This window comes from Triticum aestivum, chromosome 2B (genome assembly GCF_018294505.1).
Source record: "Triticum aestivum cultivar Chinese Spring chromosome 2B, IWGSC CS RefSeq v2.1, whole genome shotgun sequence".
Classification (NCBI taxonomy): Eukaryota; Viridiplantae; Streptophyta; class Magnoliopsida; order Poales; family Poaceae; genus Triticum; species Triticum aestivum.
The window spans coordinates 162,484,906-162,505,090 of record NC_057798.1 but is presented as its reverse complement, the minus strand read 5'-3'; the positions used below and the strand labels follow the sequence as shown (position 1 = coordinate 162,505,090).

The 20,185-nt window shown below is 45.7% G+C and overlaps 1 protein-coding gene and 4 non-coding genes across 5 annotated transcripts; all 5 read right to left on the bottom strand.

Moving 5' to 3' along the window:
• Nucleotides 1–687: 687 nt before the first annotated feature.
• On the bottom strand, nt 688–801 carry LOC123047712 (U5 spliceosomal RNA). The gene has a single exon (XR_006423086.1). It is a non-coding gene; the product is annotated as a U5 spliceosomal RNA (small nuclear RNA).
• A 4,166-nt stretch (nt 802–4,967) lies between these two features.
• LOC123047710 (U5 spliceosomal RNA) lies at nt 4,968–5,087 on the bottom strand. Its single transcript, XR_006423085.1, has one exon. It is a non-coding gene; the product is annotated as a U5 spliceosomal RNA (small nuclear RNA).
• An 8,090-nt stretch (nt 5,088–13,177) lies between these two features.
• Nucleotides 13,178–13,297, bottom strand: LOC123047709 (U5 spliceosomal RNA). The gene has a single exon (XR_006423084.1). It is a non-coding gene; the product is annotated as a U5 spliceosomal RNA (small nuclear RNA).
• A 1,156-nt stretch (nt 13,298–14,453) lies between these two features.
• LOC123047708 (U5 spliceosomal RNA) lies at nt 14,454–14,573 on the bottom strand. The gene has a single exon (XR_006423083.1). It is a non-coding gene; the product is annotated as a U5 spliceosomal RNA (small nuclear RNA).
• Nucleotides 14,574–15,207: 634 nt separating this feature from the next.
• Nucleotides 15,208–19,784, bottom strand: LOC123044093 (DEAD-box ATP-dependent RNA helicase 36). The gene is made up of 6 exons (XM_044466732.1): nt 19,004–19,784; nt 16,966–17,288; nt 16,498–16,701; nt 16,312–16,393; nt 15,683–15,781; nt 15,208–15,515 (listed from the first exon to the last, which is right to left on the bottom strand). The coding sequence occupies exons 1-6, from the start codon at nt 19,706–19,708 to the stop codon at nt 15,393–15,395; spliced, it is 1,536 nt and encodes a 511-aa protein (XP_044322667.1). The 5' UTR covers nt 19,709–19,784; the 3' UTR covers nt 15,208–15,392.
• Nucleotides 19,785–20,185: the final 401 nt, after the last annotated feature.

Sequence of the window (20,185 nt, the reverse complement as noted above, 5' to 3'; positions counted from 1 at the left end):
CGTATCAATTTTTTGCTACTACCGTCTGTGTTTTTGCTACATCCATTCATGCGGCCATGGTGCTTTTTTACGACTGAGCTGTGACCGGCGACGACGAGGACGGCATTTTTGTTGCAACATCCTCGTTTTTGCTACCATTGGTGCTGTGTTTTGCTACATCCGTTTAACATTTTTGCTACAATGGCGACACCGATGAATTTTTTTGCTGCAACCGTTGTCTTCATTTGCTACGACTGACACGGGAAAATGCTACCACGGGGCATCTCTCTTTTTTTGCTGGAACAAATCATCGGTGAGGCGGAGCTGCATCCATGGCACTCCGACGAGCAGCGGGGGCAGCGAGCGGTCGGGGCGGCCCCGACGGGCGGCCGGGGCGGCCCCGACGGGCGGCCGGGGCGGCGAGCGGACTTGGATGAGTTGAATCGCGGAGCTGCATCCATGACGCTCCAACGGACGGCCGAGGCGGCGAGCGGTCAGCTCCAACCAGCGGTCGGGGCGGCGAGCGGGCGGGGCGAGCTGAGTGTCGAAGCGTGGGGCGGCCGGCGAAGACGGGCGGCGAGACGGGGCTCCTTTCCCCGTCCGCGCTCGCGAGAGGAAGACGACGCCCTGGTTGGATAAGGATCCAACGGATCGGAAGAGGCCGATCTGACGGCTAGGGTTGGACCGGCCGAAGCGTTCGGCCGGTGCGCCGGCGTCTAGCATCGGCCTAAAAAATTAGGGTATGCTGCTTAGTGTGGCGTGCACACGGTATTCTTTAGTAAAAGGCGAAAGAATAGTTCGCTCTGTGCTCACCACGCAGCTGCGTGCCTTTCACCACTCGCACCACCCGCTCTTATGTAGCCCGCTCCCTCCCCTCATTCCTTGTGTAGGCGAGGTGGGACTAAACCAGAACAGCGCTACGCCTCTTCCACTTGACTCCCGTATCACTTGACAATGTTTGCCAACCAGGTCACCAGCCCACTCGAGAGGCAACAATAGTTCAGCCCAACAGACCCGTCGCCTCACACTTGTGCAACTCTTTTTTAGCACGGCCCACACAACAGAATTTGACCCGTCTCTAAAAAAAAATAACCGAACCTCGCAACACATTCCTTCCTGGTCGTGTGAGCACTATGTGAAATCGTGTATTCTTTGTTCTGCTATATATGTTGTGAACCCACGAAACAATTTGTATTATTTGGTTGGCAAAGTTGTCGCCACTCGCTAAATGGAACAGTACTCATGACAGTAGCAAGGATGTGGCACTACTCAGCTTCAGAAAAACAAAACGATGTCGCTCTATGTTACTACATCATATGAAACCATCAACAGAAACATTTCACCCCTGTTCAATAAAAAAAGAGGAAACATTTTACAACTGTATTTGATTGGACAAAAGAGGAAACATTCTTACTGAAGGTTCGAGTATTCGCTTCGAAAAACATGTTAACAGCTGGCGGAACAATATACCCTAATTCGCAACGATTTGTTTGTTATAATGGGGAAACTACAGCAGCTTCTTTCTCTCGAAAAAGGTCTTCAGATGCCACAGCTGCAACCCTGCCACGGACAAGCAGATGCCGAGCAAGAGGAAACTTAGCCACCCCATCCTCGAGTTTGTCTGCTTGTTGATGTTCTGCATTTCCTCCTCCCTGCACAAATGACAGATAAAAAAACTTGGTTTCAGAATCGCGTCTCTGGTTATCATGGAATTAAGTTTTACCGGTGCCAAAACCTATACTAGGCGGACGAATCTCAGGTCAAAAACTTGATCTGGGAGTTAGCTTCTTTAAGTATCATCAAGTGAAATTTTACCAGTGCTAGAAGTAATAGGCAGTATTGTACCTTTCACGAAGATAAAACATTTCTTCATGGATAGATTTGATGGTATCATCTACTCCCTCCGTTCCTAAATACTTGTCTTTCTAGACATTTCAAATGACTACTACATACGGATGTATGTAGACACATTTTAGAGTGTAGATTCACTCATTTTGCTCCGTATGTAGTCACTTGTTGAAATGCCTAGAAAGACAAGTATTTAGGAACGGAGGGAGTAGCTTCTTCAGCTCTAGTTCCATCATCTGCAACACGTAAAAATACAAATGCATGAATAGCTGATCCTACGATGAAACAGTATAGGATAGTACTACTGCAGCCATACTGCAGTAATATCACTGTATATTACAGCCAAATACTAATTTAAATCATTTTTAACATTGTTGTGGAAGATCTATGTATTTTAATAGTATTGGTGATGTACCACATGTTCTCTCCAGAGGTATAGGCATGACAAACAAAATGGTGGCATAACAATGTTAATTACTTTTGTTCATACCCCCGCAATTTTTTTTTACTTTTGTTCATAACAAGACTGTACTCACAGAACCAGATTATATTTTTGGGGCTTATTTGATAACTTTATGAGGGGTGTTCAAAAGATACCAAGAACCCCTACTACCTACTGTTTGAGAACCAACACTAGCCGACACAGTGATACACGTTACCAGCAATGATATGTCAATGCGCAATTATTAGATGGACAATATTGCAGATAAGCTATCAAACATCCGATTCCTTTTCAAAAAAAATCAAACACCCGATTTCAGAAAGATAAAAAGAATCAGCGGGCACTGAGTCTCCTTTCTGCATTCCTTTTCCCATTTTTTTGTGAAAATATGTGCTTATGATGAAGTAACGGAAAATCGCTGCATGCCAAAATGAAAGAATGTTCAAACTGATCACATTTCAAATTGATATATTTCTCTACAACAAAAGCTTGTTTGACATATAAAACCTTTGTTCAGTGAGAATCTGACTCTAAATCACACCTTACGGAAAGCTTCAGAGAAGGCATAGAGAAGCCCTTGGCGACACCCTACCCTCCCGTGCCGCCACCCGCGAGGCGGCCGGGGAGGGCTCCCAAATCCGCCCGCCGCCGGCCTCCCCTCCTCCTCCCTCTCCCCTCGCCGCCGCCAGGGGGCGCGGCCGGGCAAAGCCCGACCGGCGGCGGCGACGGCGGGGCTTGTTCCTCCTCCGGCGCGATGGGGCGGCGTGGGCGTCTTCATCGGGTGCGGGCGCGGGGCGCCGCGGCGTGGCGCTACGTGGCCGGCTGCGCGGTGGTGCGCGCCTCGCCGCGGCGGCCGGTTCCGTCCGGCAGGAGGTGCGGGCTGCGGGCGGCATGGGCGGCGGCTGGGGTCCGACTTCGGGCTCCCGACGGCTGCATTGGTTCCTCTCCGTCGCGGGCGTGCGGCGGTGGTGCGGCTCGGACTGTGGCGGTCCAGCGACCTGGTGGTGGTGGCCGGCGGTGCGTGTGGTGGTGGTGCTTCCACTTGGTGGCTATCTGTGCGGGGAGGCAGGGGAGCGGCTTGGACAGGGGCCGCGGAGCCGACTGCGTGCCAGCTGCAGTGCGAAGGCGGGAAATTTACGGGCCTCGGAGATCCCGGCTGGGCCTGTGCGGCCACGGGCCTGGTATGTCCCTGCTATTGCGTCCGGTCAGCTACCGTCTTCGACGGTGGAGGTGGGGCCCTCACGCGTGCCGACGGTGCTGCTGCCCTAGTCCTGGCTCCTCTTCTTCATTGTGCAGACCATGCTCCATGATGCCGTGGTGAGACGGCGTAGGAAGCTTCGTGGCTGGGTTGGCGCAGGATGGGGGTCTGTTTGGTGGCGAGCTTCGGAGTGCCTGAGGGGAAGGTTGGGATCGGGAGAAATCCCTGTTGGCTTGGCCGACACTGACGCGGTGGCGCTTGAGGGTGCCGCCGGACCTTCCTGGAGGGCGTCGGGCTACCCTTCCTCTCTCCTCACCGCGTACCGGGGGAAACCCTTGGCAGCAGCGTCGGCATCGTCGCGTCCCTTCTTGGAGGTGTTGATTGGTACCGGTGCTTCGGAGGCTCGGAGCTTGGTGGGCGATCTCCGGTGGATGCAGCAGCCACGAGGCTTCTTCGTTTTTTTTCGATCCGCCGTTGTCGGCATTTGTTTCTCTTGTATTTTCTCTTTCATTTCTTTTGGGTGTGGATGTGCTGCTTCCGCCCAGCACCTATCGTTGTTTGTCTCGGTTGGTTGCTTTGTATACAAAGCGGGGGAAACCCTTTTTCGGTAAATCACACCTTACATTGTGTGCAAGTGATATTCGCAATTCAAATACAATAACACACAGACCCAAGTAAAGAAAATGCCTAATAGAACATACAGAAGTCAATGTTGTAACCTAATTCGTATACATGCTCTTTACAAGTAACAAAGTGAACAAAGTACTCCCTACAGAGGGAGTAGAACATATTTACCACTAGACTAAGAGTTAGCTTAACTTAAGTAACCACTGCACTACAGCATCTTCTCCAAACGCACTAATATGCAAGAAATAGTTTACTTGCAAGAACTGTCTCATATTCTTAAACTCCTTGAGTCCAAATTTAAAACAACCAGATGCATACTACAGCCAACTCAGGTCTAGAAGGGACTAATCTACCACCTCATATGCAGACCCCTCGACATAAAGTAGAAAAGCCAGGAGGGAATTGATTCAGGCGCGCTCAGAATGACCAGTGTCTAGACATACTACAGAAACCGCATGGCAACCCAATTGAACAAGCAAACTAAGGAACTCAACTTAAGTATATAAATGACTAAATTTACAAGTGATCACGGTTTCCACACGAGATATTAACAGACGCTGCAAGCCTACCCTGTTCTCTTAAAATTTCAGCATGCCCTAGAACTGAATAACTCAATCAAATCTACAAAATCTACCAGTACTAGAGCCATACACACTGAAATTGCTCCAGAACAGACGAACTTGACAAGTACAGAGATCAATGCAAATTCTTTCATTTTTTGGTCTTTTATTCCCCTTATGAATTGCAGCTTTAAGGCAATCTCATCGGAAGGAATGCCAAGGTTTTATCTCAAAGAGAAGGCCAGCAAAAACTTGTTGAATATGATTATATATTCTACTAAATTCATCAAAATTTAAATTCAGTGTTTGTAGGGCCTTCTCACAGGGAGAAGACGCCCTTTAAAAATTAGGGTATGCTGCTTAGTGTGGCGTGCACACGGTATTCTTTAGTAAAAGGCGAAAGAATAGTTCGCTTTGTGCTCACCACGCAGCTGCGTGCTTTTCAACGCTCGCACCACCTGCTCTTATATAGCCCACCTCCCTCCCCTCGCTCCCCGCTCACTCACTCTACCCAAGCGAGGTGGGACTAATCGAAACGTCTGGCTCCGCCTCGTTTTGCTTCTTCCGCTGCCTCCTTTCAAGGAGAAGTGGCGGTCCACCGCAGTAGCAAAAGGCCCATGGGCCACAGCAGTGACGCCAATGGCCCAAGCAAAGCAGCCGTACTTTTTTTTTGAAGGTGGATTTATATCGACAAGATCAGCTGAAACGCTGACTAATCAAAATAATTAGTATGCATAGGCGTGCACTCATTTTGCAACTATATATGTGTAGTCCGTATATGCTACTCCAGCAGGCACAGTGGCGTGTGTCGCCTAGCATGGAGCAATACCGCTGGCCGGTACGGTACGATGCTACGCAAGCGCTTCAAGCAGGTTTTTTTAAGTTGCAGTCCATGCTGGTGCTTGGCTTAGCTAGCCACGTAGCTATCATGTGCCCTAAGCCGAACGGTACGCGAGGAGCAGAGGCGTTGAGAAAAGATTCCCAGTGCGTAGACTTTTGCTCCATGATTATTCGATCGGTTTAATTCTGCCGGTCTCAATTATTCAGACTAATGACCTAAGCAAGTGCACATATGGAAATACTTGTACGTACATACTACTGTAAATGTTAAGCCATTATCAAGCCCATCGATAGACCATGCTGTTAGCTGACCTTTTTTTTCTTCTGAAATGCTGTTAGCTGAGTTTAGGTAGCAATGCTGGTTCACGCGCGCGGCGTCATGTGGCTGCAGCGCGCAAATAGTCACTAGTAGTACAACTGTACAACTGTACGTGCGAATCTATGGGCAAAGAGAAGAGAAAATTATTTCGACAAGAACCTTCCAAGAAGCTTCTTGGAATGCATCTTATCATCATGTGCGTATCCGTATATGGAACAACATCAAGCAGCTTGTATGTATCTGTGTCTAGGGTTCGTGTCATCTCTACTCCTAATGTCTGAGTTGATAGTCTTGTCTCACTTTGGTTAGTTTTTTCCCACCGTTCTTTTATCCCACCAACGCATTTAAACCGGATTTTACATGGTCTATTTTCGTCTCACCGGTTTATTTTTGACCCACCTCCCACCACCACCTCCCATTGGTTTAAACCGGTTATCAATCTTTGGTAATGCAATAAAATCCACACGGGAATAAATCAGACACGGTCGTCAATCAATCTCAAACCTGCCAAGAGATTTGGTAACACAATAAATTAAAAGGGAAGTGTAGGGGGCGTTCTTTGGTAATGCAATAAAATTCACACGGGAATAAATCAAATCACGACCGGCAATCAATCTTAAACCTTTTTTTTTGCATTGTAATATGTGTCTCATTTATATCATAAAGATCATAGTACAAGCCACGTACATACCGACTTGACAAAACTGAAAATACAGCATAACGCTAGCCTTTCCACAGAGGAAAACCAGCCAAGAAGTAAAATTACAAACAAGACTGAAGAATCCTCTGAGGTTGACACCAATGCCCGTCACCTGCCTCTGGCACCTCCACTAAAGGATAAAATGACGGATCACCTCCACCCCGGACACGCCATCAAACTCCAGATCTGGCACCCCCGCCCAACTAAGACGTTGGAGGAGGAAACCATACCTGCCTGCCATGAACACGAACCAAGATCCACCATCTTCCAGATGTCGCCGATGTAGACCACAATCTGCATATGCTCCTGGACTACCTCCCAAGCTCCGTGCCAGCGCTGGAGCAAACGTCGTCGCAGCGGCGGAGCCCGAGGACACATGTCCACCATGAGGATGCCGCCGCCGCCGTACCATCCTTTCTTGCACAGTCTGGTTTCCAAATCCACCCCAAAAACGGATCGCCTCGTTGGGGAAGGATTTGAAGAATTATTATTCGATACCGCCATCGCCATCGCCAAAGCCATGACGATGAACAACCCAAAACTCTAAGACCTAAAACAATCCACACGCATGGATCCGGCGACCCCCCTCCCCCCACCATCACCGACGACAAAGGTCATCAGCGGAGGGGAGCCGTCGGAGGACGGCGGCGGAGCAAGGTGCCCTGGCGGCTGGAGACAAGATCGCCTTTTTTTTCTTATTCGGGAAGAGAGAAAGCTTAACTAACATCAATCAATCTTAAACATGTCAAGAGATTTGGTAACAGAATAAATTCAAATGGAAGGGTAGGGGGACGTTCGGATACATAAGGATGGTAATCTTCATCGCATGCATAAGTACTCCAGAATCAATCACGGTCATAATCTCCATCACATACATAATTACTCCTTCCTAACCATACGCCCATATGTACGAAAAAATTCTAGCAGCTCTCACGATCCCAAACCTAGGGGACGCAGCTTCGATGCCTTAAAGGCACCTGCCTTTGGGTCATTGACATGTGGGCCAGCCACCTGTTGGGCCCATATGTCATAGACACAAAGGTAGGTGCCTTAAGGCACCGAAGCATCGTCCAAACCTAGGCGTCGAGACCCAAGCCTTTCAACCGGCGCCACATACACCGCCGCTGCCATGTGAGCAGCCTCCATCCGTCATGTTGCCTCCCATGTTTCGGACAATGCTACCTCTCATCCTCCTCATTGGTTCCTGCAGGCGGAGGGTACCCTGGTGATGCTGACGCCCAGCTAGCGGCCAATGCGGGTCGCGTCCACTCCTTCGCCCGTCCAAACTGTAAAGAAGAATATCAATGCATGTAGTTGGGCGGCTTGGGGATTGGAGTAGGGTAAGCAAGGGAGCGGAGAAACACGTGGCATCCGGGCAACGCACGACGACGGGCCATCCACATCCGGGGACCTCGGTTTAATCACATGGCATGACGACAGCCTGCCCGCAAGCGAGCGCCAACGGATGGAGTCCGGGTGATTTTGAGGAGTACAGAGTTCGCTGCCAATGTGGTGTACACAGTTCGTCTTCGGCATCAGGCAAGCAAGATGCATCACAAACACGACAGTTCTTTGTGGATTCTTCCTCGCTATTTTCTCGTTCCTGCTCATGGTGTTTACACTAGGTCGGGTCGCCTCTTCCCTCTACCCCATGCATGGCTCCCTTAATATCCATGCATGACATTTCAGTCTCCTCGGTATGAACTCTATATGTTTGTGTTAATATCTCGATGAACTCACTTTGTTTGAAGACTGCAACAGTTTGTTTAACCTCCAAAGGTATTGTGTCTACTCAAGTAAATATTACAAGAAGATGATATATATGTACCAAAAGATGACAGGTCGGTATCATGCATGCATATTTTTGAGGTACTACAATATAGAGGTGTCATCTTCGGTACACTTTGTCAGGCCATGCTGGTAGAACGCGGTGATATTGATAAATAACTAATGACTACTAAATTCCAACACTTGTTTGACCAATTTGTCTGCAGTGGTGGCTACAACACTAAGATTGATGACCTGGACGAGCTACAATACTGAACGGATGAAGATTGTCATGGGAGGCTTCGCAGCAGCATTTGGTGCAGCGGAAGTTTTTGCACAAATCAAGCCTCATATAATAGATGTACTTCAGTATTATGTTGTGTGGGCATCCTCTTTGTTTAAATGCATTTTCTAATGATTCCCTTTCTCACAGGTCCATCTTATTGCCATTGTCAGTGAGAATATGATTAGTGGCACATGAATGAGACTGGTTTACATTGCGACTACTTCTAATGGGAAGATAACTGAGGTATGCTTCTTGTAATAATTCTATTAAATACAAGAATCTGAATGATGCATGGACCATTGTGTGACACGTATCCATTTTTTCATTGTCCAGTTTGCCTGCTGGTTTTTATTTGACATTGTATTCATTTGCAAACTATGTTCATTCAGGGAAATAACTTTGATGCTAGGGAGGAGCAGAGTTCAAATGCAAGAGGAAGCAGGATCAGTAAGCTTCTTTTTCTCTATTTGTTGTAACCTTTTTTATTCTTTCCTCTCCTCTTTGCAACCATGATCTAACACCTTGGGTATTTGCTTGACCAGCACAAATCCATGGAAGTCAAAACCAAAACTTTTGCAAGTTCCAAGCATTTGCCGAAGTAAATTTCAAAATGCCCATTACATTTTGCTTCACTTGCTGGTGGTTTTACTAATTGGCATGAGTGCTATGTGTATGTGTTCTTGGCAATTTTGTGTGCTGAGATATTTTTTGTTTGATAATATTGACTTTGTTAGTTACACCTCATATGCAAGCAAAATTTGAAGCGATGTTGTATTCGGACCAAACTAAATGTGCATAATGAACTTTATTGGTATGTCCATTCTATATGTCTCACCCTCATTGTTTCTGCAAATGCTTTTGCTATTTCATAGGTTGATGAAACCATCAATTGACAATGCATACAATATCTATAACACTTTATGTTTTTGACATCATAGGAATAGTTTTTTTAAAGAAGTGAAAGATTTCTATGGTCCTTTAAGTTATAACATTTCTGAAGTAAACACTTAAATTTGTGATGTAATTTGTTCCAATAAATTTTAACATAAAATTTTTAAATGATGATGTCTACATACTTCTTTCACATAATGATGCAAAATTCAGTGAAAATGCATTTTCTTCTTAAGGCATATTTCTATCACTTCTCGTGTCGGAAACATCTCATACCGTATGTTTGTCCACTCTCGCCCCTTAGATACAAGCTTAGCATAGTTTGATGCTTCCATTATATAAATATATATCAAATAAAAATGAAAAACTTCAAGCATTTGCAATTGGGATTCTATCTACAAATAATAGTAATATGCATCATCGATTGCAATCTTTCAACACATTTTGTATAAAACAGAGAAGAATGTACATTATTGTTGATGCACTTAAATCATATGTCTACAAAAGGGTCATTTTACGTGTTACATACAAAAATAGTAAAAAAATATGTTGGACAAAATCAATTTTCTATGAAAGAAATGCTATATAACAGTCAACAAAAGAAACAAATGTCAAGGGTGTGATCTGACAAATTGAATGTGGAGCTACCAAGCAAAGTACAGATGTCGGTGACAAAACCTCCTATTGTAGGCGTTGTCCTAAATTTTTGAATAGAATGAGTAACAAATACAACTACCAAAGCATGGCACAATTCCAACACACTTATGTGTATAACTGTATATACAAGGTAACTACTTTAATTACATAAAAGTAAAGAACATGAATTCAGAAGTTATTTTGACTTGTGAGTCAAGAGGCCATGCTCAGAATTAATTTGCAAACACAAATGTTAATAAGTGTGTCCAGGTGGTCATTGCTAATGAGAACTAACCTAAAATTGTGTTAATTTCCGAAGGCCACAATGTGAAAATTATTTTGCCATTTTTTCAATGAGAGCATATAGGTAGCTGCAAGCAAGCGTGAGCAGGTCTGGTGCTCTCATGCTGCAAGATCACATGTTATAATTTGACTATTCTTACCACATCGTCCAACATGAAACTGAAAACACTATTTATTATGAAAAAATTGAACAAAAAGCTTCATTATTACCGTTACTTTAATAGTAGAGATGTAAGTGTGTACGCCGTGAATTTATTTTTGTGGTAACTAATCTTGGCATATAAGCGATAATAAGTTCTCTAATTTTAATTAATACAATAATTTAATTACTTAGGCCATGTTTGTTTGAGCTTTTGCTTCTGCTTTTGCAGCTTTTCCATTTTGACCAAAAAGCCATAAAAGCTCCTAAATAGGTGCTTTTGAAGCTTTTATGACTTTTGATGAATCAATAAAACAATATTTGACTCCAAAAGCCATAAAAGCTCCAAAAGCACCTATTTAGGAGCTTTTATGACTTTCTGGCCAAAGTGGAAACGCTGCAAAAACATAAGCAATAACCCTAACAAACAAGGCCTTAGGAAGTTATGTTTTTTAGTTATGTCTGCCAAGCAGATCGTTAGCGTTTGCATTAGATGACTGTAAGGATTTCAGTGACTTTAAGTTCATGTAAGAATGCAAAATGCCAGAATGAATCCATTAGTTCACCACACACATGTACACTTGTACTAAAAATAGAACTAGGCAAACAGATGCACAAGCATGCTCAAGCAGCAGCAGCAACATGCATCATCTACAAACAGCAGTGCAAGGCCTACAAGCATAAACAACATACTCCTTGAGGAGGGGAGCAAGCTCAAGGTGCACATGGAGGTCTCAATCTGGGATAAAAGGGAGGGAGAGAAGGCGAGTGTTAGTAGTGCAGCAAGCTAGAGGAGATGGGTGAAGAGATGACCTTGAGGAGGAGAGCGAGCTCAGTCCATGGCATGGGGGGAGGAGAGGAAGGTCGATCCATGGCGTGGCGAGAGGGGCACTGAGCAAGGAAGAAGCAGAAGGCCCCCGCTCCTCTCGTAGCACGCGAGCACATCCGTCAAGGTGGAAGAAGCCCGACCTTCGAGGACGGCGCTGGCGATTTAGCATTATGTTGGTTGTCGGTTGTGAATGGATCTGGCCGCCGCCTGGTCGCTTGATCTCCCCCTCACTTTTTTCTGACGAGGAGAGGGGAAGGGATGAAAGGGGAGGTAGTGGGAGATGGGGTCGCTGGTTGTAGCGGCTGCGGGGGCAAGGGCGGAGGGATGTGAGTGGGTGACACCGGCGTGATCTAGAGATTTGAAGAGGTTATGGAGAGATTCAGGGGGACGAGAGAGAGTGGTCTATGCGGCCGTGCGGTAGAGGAGAGTAAGTCAAATCGGAGGGGCACAATAGGAATATACTAAATATCATATATATTAAACACGGATCATACAAATAAAGCTTTTTGTACTTATTCACTATATTCAGAATATCATACAAATAAACTCAATTTCGAGAGAAGAAACATAATATACTTGGTTTATTATGGTCTGCTTGCGTGTGTTTATCTTGTGTCGCACAATTTCCCTATGTCTATATAAATAAATTAAAAGGATTCAAGAAATTACGGTCTTTTGTACATTGTTGTAATGGTTTTATTGCTTCTAATAGCTACTACTTGTAGACTTACCTTCCATATGCATTCATCCGCATATACATCTTGTACATCACTGACAAACATGCACTTCATACATCACAGTTTTTAGAGGTTAAATTTCTGAGGCATTTAGTGAAATTACAAAGATTTGCGAGGTAATTCAAAGACGCACTCGAAAATAAACCAACTCGGCTAGAATTCTGATATATAAATGGCAATGTTTCTTTTCGCCTCGTATTCCGACGAGCATAGATGGTTAATAAATTTATATATTTCATTATCATAACATTCTGAATACAAACATTTAGTTTTGTTATCACTATATTAAATATAATACTATTAATTTAGGAAATTGCAGGGATGTGTCTGGATATTTTGTTTTTTTTTCTGCTTTGGTGGAATGGTAAAAAAATTGGTTTGTTTGTTTTCCATGGTGAGTGTTCTCTGTTACACATTTAAAGACCTTTGATGTAAAGTATTTGTGCTAATTATATATATTGCTTGCACATGATGGGTAAGAGTTCACGGAGAAGTTTTTATTTTACTTGCTCAAATATCATGCAAAAGAAGCTAAAGACAACATTTCTGATATTGTGCGAGAACTTTTTAAGCACATCAAATAGATCTTAATTTGTAATGGATTGTTAGTTGGATCATCGCTCTATATATATGCATCATCAATTTGCCTTTTTTTATCAATTTACATTGCAAGTGAAGTGGACTTCAATTATTGCCCGATTATAACTATGTTATCTTGTCTCTACATGTGAAATTTAACATGCATTATGTTTACATAACTCCAGCAAAATATTTTAAAAGCCCGTGGCAACGCGAGCATTCTACTAGTATATGGTAAAGCTTCACCACCTTTTGTTTATTTCTGCTCACGGACTTGTGTGTCATGGCTCGTGCAATTTGTAGGCAGATCCAGCTTCTTGTCGAAGGCACCTCGCGAGGGGGAAGGAGACCGCCAAGGCCAAGATATAGCACCACACACGAAGGAGCAGACCCGTGCCATCCGTCCTCTTTTGGCTATGTCTCCTCGACGTCGGACAGCGGCACAACGAGCAAGGACAACAACGATGATCATCCTTTAAAAATTAAGGTTTAGTGGGGCCTTCTCACAAGGAGAAGACACCCTTTAAAAATTAAGGTATGCTGCTTAGTGTGGCGTGCACACGGTATTCTTTAGTAAAAGGCGAAAGAATAGTTCGCTTTGTGCTCACCACGCAGCTGCGTGCTTTTCAACGCTCGCACCACCTGCTCTTATGTAGCCCACCTCCCCGCCCTCTCTCCCCCTAAGCCAGGCGAGGTGGGACTAAACGAAAACCATCTCTACATTGCCCTGGCTCCTCCCCTGCCGTATCAGCAAAGCCAACACTCTTTTTTTTTTGGTTGAGGCAATCAAAGCCCACATATGCATTTCAAGTTGCTCAGCGCAAAAGGAGTGACACCAGTGGCCCAAAGAAGCTGTGCCCTTCGCGCAATCGTGCGATGGCCTGCGTGTGGAAATGTTTGCTGCCTGCGAGCGTGGCCCCGATTTGCCTGGACCACGCAGCGACGGGGTTTCGTTCACAAGTTCAAACGCAAGAGGAAGGACCTGATACCAGATGAGGTCAGTGCATAGGAGAGACTTGCACCCAAATAAAGCTTGAATTTCAGAAGCTGAAAGTGGCATGACAGTATTTTTTTTTAGAAGAAAAGGGCTCCTGCCCCGGTTCCATTACTTAAAATGAAACCACAGAATCCACGCTCATTAAAGTGGTATGACAATATTTCAGCTTGGACAGTAGGCACAGTGCCACGGAGGCTTGTGGTTCGCATCCTTTTTGTCGACCAAACCTTTTATCTGTCGGGCTGTTCATCGAGCTGGTGCTTACATGTGGAACATGCTGAAATGAGTCCATCGCACCGAGAGTACTACTATCTGCTGCGTTCAACTGTGCTTGCCCGCAACGATTATGTACTAGTCATCTTTATTTGTACGCTGAAAACTCAGTTCCAAAGTTCATAGGTGCTCTTTTCTTTAACAGAACACACGCAGTTTGACATAGTCTTGCTAATACGCCAGGGTGATCTCTATGGAAATCCACGGATAGCACAGTTCACAGAGCGAGATAGCAGGCTAGATTAGCACGAGTCCACTGCACTTCTCATCCGCTAACAGGAATCGATTGGCATGTTCGGCGGGAGTGAAATACACTAGCAGCTTAACGAATAGCGTCTTCTTTCTGGCATGACTTGCTTACCAGCAACACGTACAAAAACAGATAAACATTTAGGAAAAATCATTGACAACAAAACAAAAATTTGAAAATCAGGATTTGGGGGCCTTCTCAGGAGGAGAAAACACCATTCAAAAGTAAAATTTTGAAATTCAGGTTTAGTGGGGCCTTCTCACAAGGAGAAGACACCCTTTAAAAATTAAGGTATGCTGCTTAGTGTGGCGTGCACACGGTATTCTTTAGTAAAAGGCGAAAGAATAGTTCGCTTTGTGCTCACCACGCAGCTGCGTGCTTTTCAACGCTCGCACCACCTGCTCTTATATAGCCCACCTCCCTCCCGTCGCTCCCTTGGCCAGGCGAGGTGGGACTAAACGAACGGGCACCTACGTCCCAACCTTCGTTCCGCTGCGCCCGTCGCACGCTTCACCGGAAAGGCCACAGAAGTAGGCTGTATTGGGTTTGGGCCTTGTATGCAGGAGGTCGGCCCATGGAGTGACGTCCCGTTCGCCGATTCGCCGCGCCGTCTACTTCGTTCAGCCTGCCTCAAAAAAAAAAAAGTCTACTTCGATCAGCGAGTTGTTGCGGCTGCCCACGCAGAAGGCGTTATCTGAGCGACGGGACTCCACCACCGATGTTTGCATCGGATCATAGGCCGTAATTTTCCTTTTTTGTCTTCAAAATCTCCCTCTATGTTGCAGGTCAAACAACGCTAAAAGATGCAGGGCAAAGATTTTTACAGCAGCCGCTTGGTTCTAACACCGGAATCATGTGAGTTTTCTTTTTTTTGGGGGGGCGGAATCATGTGAGTTAGAAACAGCAGCGCTGTCAGGCACAAGCTTCGGCCAAACAATCTCAGGATGAAAATTGTACAGCATACTGAGGTTATTCGAGGGGCCACGACAAACTGTCACACCATCATCTGCTCAATTTTACGATTGCATAACTAGATATTGTGATTTACAACATGAATTAGCTACTACAGTACAAAATTTCACATCGATTAGACGATGTCAGAGTGCGTAGGACGGAACTGACTGCCCGGTGCCTGACAGTCCGTCCACAAAGCAAAGCCATACGCGTGGGCCATCTCTTAGCCAGGTTCACTTCACTCGTCGTGTTTGCGCTTTCTCGCCTGGTCTCTCTTCTTCTGGTCTTTCCTGTCTTGAACCTTGTCTTCGTGGCCCTCATCCGCCATCCTCATGTTTGCAAGACGCCTCGCTTTGAATACCTTCAATGTTCAGTGATCAGTAAAAAAAATAGTTGCCACAGGAAATCTCTTTGTCATAAACTGGGGTACAGAATAGGTTAGGCAGTAAACTGTCCAGACGCAAGACTAAAAAATGACAAGATATTGCAGTCGGTGATATGCACAAAACATGAATCCAGTTAGCCCACCTTTGTAATATCTTTGGTGACTTCTTTATCGTCGCACTCATATGCACTGAATCGATTTCCCACGTCATCTTCTATCTCATGTAGGAGACATATATCCCTCTGCAGAGACATCCCAATCAGCACAAGAGGGAGTGCACGGTTTTTCAGTAGGAACTCACAAGTTAACATAACACATGAAAAAGAACATTTGTTTCGTTAAGAAACTTTGGGGCACTCCTACCATGTATATTTCCAAATTTATCACTTGTAACATAGTATATGTCTGAATATACAATAGCTAACTGGTAGCCAAAATTCCTACTTTGCAAAAGAGTGAATTCTGTGAGGTAAAATTCATAATTGCCAAAGAACGGTTTCTTATAAACATGCATCCTTGGAGGTTAGTTGCTTCTGCCATTGAAGTATTTCAAGCTACTTAGAAGTAGTTTCAAGTTTTCATAGTTTGTATGGAAAGCTCCTCCATATTTTTTTTATTGGTAGATATAGTATTGCAATCGGCTGGATCCGTTACCCATCAACGTTGACATGAGGAGAAGACTCATGAAGGTGGATTTTTTCTTTCAAATACAAGAGGGCAAATGATAACTGGGCCATGGGAATATATCATCTAAATCGGGCATTCAGCAAACCTGGGTTATAAAGCTTATTGAGAGCCCTCCCCTGGTAGCTCTTGCAGTTCGCCCAACCCTATGGATATAATCACGTGGAAACCTAAAGGAAGTAACCACAAGCATCAGTCAGGTATTCACATTCATCAAAATGTTATAGCGACAAATACTAAGTTACTATATGAATATAAAGCTAGTACAAGATACCTTGGAATGTCATAGTTGATAACAAGATCAACAGTTTGGATATCCAATCCACGACTGGCCACATCGGTAGCAATCAACACAGGAACCTGACCAGACTTAAAACGATGCAACGCTGAAAGCCTTTGTGACTGAGCCTTGTGAGAGTGCAAAGAAACAGCAGGTCGACCCAGCTCTTGCAACACAAAGTCCAAATATTGGCATGTCCTATGTGATAATATAAGTGACTTCAGCAACTTCTCAAGAGAGCATTGAACTTTAAACAGTTTACAAATCAAACGTAAAGAGTAACACGCAGCATTCCATCAGACTTCTGAATACAGGGATTGACAATTGCAGGAGCGGGTAAACTGAAATAGGCATGTCTTGGGGAGATGCGTGCATAATAACAAAAAAAAAATCGTGAATTGGGCACTCATGAGAGGATCTATTACTAGGAACAATGAATAGTTATGGTGTAGGCGAGCATACCTGCAAGTTGAAACAAATACAATGGCTGAACGTATATTATCTTCCTTCATTTTTGACAGGAGATACAGAAGATGGAGCTCTTTTCCATCCGGAGGTATATGGATATACTGTTGCTTTAAGTTCTCAACAGTCTTGAACCCTTCGTATGCCTCAAAAAAGTACGACTTGCTTCCCGAAAGTTCAAGCAAAGATCTCAGATTATCCGACATTGTGGCAGAAAATAGAAATGTTTGCCGCTTCTTTGGCAAACAATCAAATATCACCTTGAGGTCCTCCTCGAAATTGGAATCTACAACTCTATCTGCCTCATCCAACACAAGAAACTGCAATAGAAAAGACAGCATGCATTAGAAACCTGAAACTAGCGGAAGAGGAAATAGTAGAAATTCTAGGATGCATGGATACGGCAAAAATATGGCATATTGGAGGTTAGATACGTCTGGGTACGGAGATACCTCCAGATGCCCCAATATGCGTATCTGGTGATTTTCTATTTTCCAAAAAAAAGTAAAAAAAAACGGTGGGATATACCCCTATACCGGTGCAACACGGGGAAACCCTAACCCGTCGTCCATACCCACGGCATGCCCCTCCCGCTTTCTTGCCTCATTCTCACATCCGCGCCTCCATCCCAACCTGAGTGCCACGCGGTCACCACACGGACGAGGGTGGCCTCCGCTATCTCCTCCCCTATTCTGAGCGCTGCCGCACCAGAGAAGGAGACCTACAGGCAGGGCCGCTTTGGTGAGGAAGAAGAGGGCCAGCCTTCGGTGCTCCCTGTCCGCATCTGTGCGCCACCACTAGTGCTCCCTTGCTTCCTCTCCCCCACCTGGCTCTGCACTAGAGAACAAAGAGCTAGCAACTGCTCCACTGACAGATCTGAGTTTCACCTCCATCTCCTTCAGTTCCTCCCAGGCTCCAAAGCGAGAGGCAATATTTTCTTGGCCATGGTGAGTTGAGACTTCACCCTTTCTAACCTTTGTTTGCTGAAGTTGGTCTTCCCATTGTATAATGTTGTATGTGCTTCACACCACTTTAGGATGTGCCGGCAAATGATCTAGGTAACAAGCCTTTGTGGAATCATGTGGATATCTTAGAAGGGGGTGCAGGAGGTGGAGGAAATGTGTGATTCAGATGCAAGTATTTGTACTCAGGAATTTAAAGGTAGCTACAGAAGAAGTAAAGCACATTTGCTTAAGATGTCCAATAAGGGGATCGGATCACGCCCAAATGTGATGTGCCCTATTCTTCAGCAGCTTCAAGATGAAGTTTCAGTGGCTGAAGAAACCTAGGATAATGTTTACAGTGCATTTTCCTTGGTAGTAAACTGTCCTGTTTTCATATATAATTATTGTTATTATATTTTAAAATGTTTATTTCATATATACAAATGTATCGCAGTATCTGCACTATTCATAATTTTTTTTTTGCTGCATCACAGTATCGGTATTCAGGCACCCTACCTAAAATTCTAGATGCTTGAGATGCAGTTAATTGCTTACTGTAAGAACAAAGATCACTCAAATAGGCATGTCGGTGATGACACAGACCAAATCCTGAACCACTTAAGAAGCATCCTGATATTACGCAAGGAGAACAAATAGAATTCGAAACGTAAGGAGCATACATCAGATGTAAGCACAAGAAATCTGCTAAACCTCAGCGGAATCACGTATTTATAGCATGAAGGTGTGCTACCGATAGTTTCTTTGCATCATGATATTAACATAACACCTCAATTCATCACGAAAAAGCAGCACATCATGCCTAATTTCTCATGAAGGTCAAATAGCATAACATCACTACCACTATTTGCAAGATAACACACCACTAAAATTCTCTACACAAATATATACTATATACATGTCGTGTGACTACATGGGCATAATGTGCTTTGCTATTAAACCACATGCATTTTGAGTCAAGATGAGAATCTCAATGTATGGTTGTACATGACAGCAGGCCATGGCACAATTAAACGAGCAAGTAGTTGCTATATCTTGGCGTATGACTGCTAAAAGAGTAACGGAATGCCAACCTTGGTGCGGGCGAAGACTTTGGCGAGGTCAGGGTCGTTCTTGATGAGCGTGGCGATGCGGCCGGGGGTGGCCACAACGACGTGGGGACGGCGCGCGAGGCCCTTGGCCTGCGCGAGCGAGTCGAACCCTCCAATCGCCGCGAGGCACCTGAGCCCCAGCGGCGAGCCGAGCGCGCGGAACTGCTCGGCGAGCTGCGCCGCGAGCTCCCGCGTGGGCGCGAGCGCGAGCGCGGCGACGCCGAAGGGGTCCTCGCCGAGGCGGTGCAGGATGGGGAGCGCGAACGCGGCCGTCTTGCCGCTGCCCGTCTCCGCGATGCCGAGCACGTTCTCGCCGGCGAGCGCGCGCGGGATGCACCGCCGCTGCACGGCCGTGGGGCGCCGCATGCCCAGGGAGGTGCACACGTCGACCAGCCACTCCGACAGGCCGAGGTCCGCGAAGGAGGCGAGAGCGTCCGCGGCGGCGCCGCCGTCCGCGCTGCAGGTGTCGCCGTGGTCGGTCACGACGGTGGGCGCCGGGTCGGAGTCAGAGTCGGAACCGGAGTCGTCGGAGTCGCCAGAGTCGCCGTGGTCGGTCTGGACGGCGGGAGTGGGGTCGGGTTTGGGGGGTTTCGGCTGGGCCTGAACTTGGGGCTGAGGCTCGGTCCGGCGATTGGACTTGGGCTTGGAGAAGAGGAGGAACGGGCGGGCCTCGCCGTCTACCTCCATCGTCCCCGTAGTTCGTGGCGGCGCCGGCGCCGGCAGAGGGGGGGTCGAGCAGGGGGGTGGGGGGTTGGCGCGGGAGGGGGGCGGCGGAGGAGGAAGTGGGGAGTTTTAGGGTTGGGACGCACAAACTCGAAGCACAAGTAAAAAAACAGAAAGTTGTCATGCTTCACAACTAAAGTTGACATACTCGAGTAACTAAATTTGTCATCAAAAAAGTCACAGTGGAATTGCTTCGTGCCACACGTATGACACTTATAAGGGTCCTACATATGTAGGCCTAAACGGCATAGACTGCAAAATCAACTCTTCTTTTTTTACAACCAGCTTGCTGCAAAGTAGAACCCCATAAACTGAGATGTTGGCAGTAGGAATTCAAAAGAAATCTAGGATGGGAGTCCATTTGTTCTAGAAGATTACAGAAGACCTTTATATGGAACCTTAGGAATTATATTTCTTCAAAACTCCTTTTGTTTCTCTATT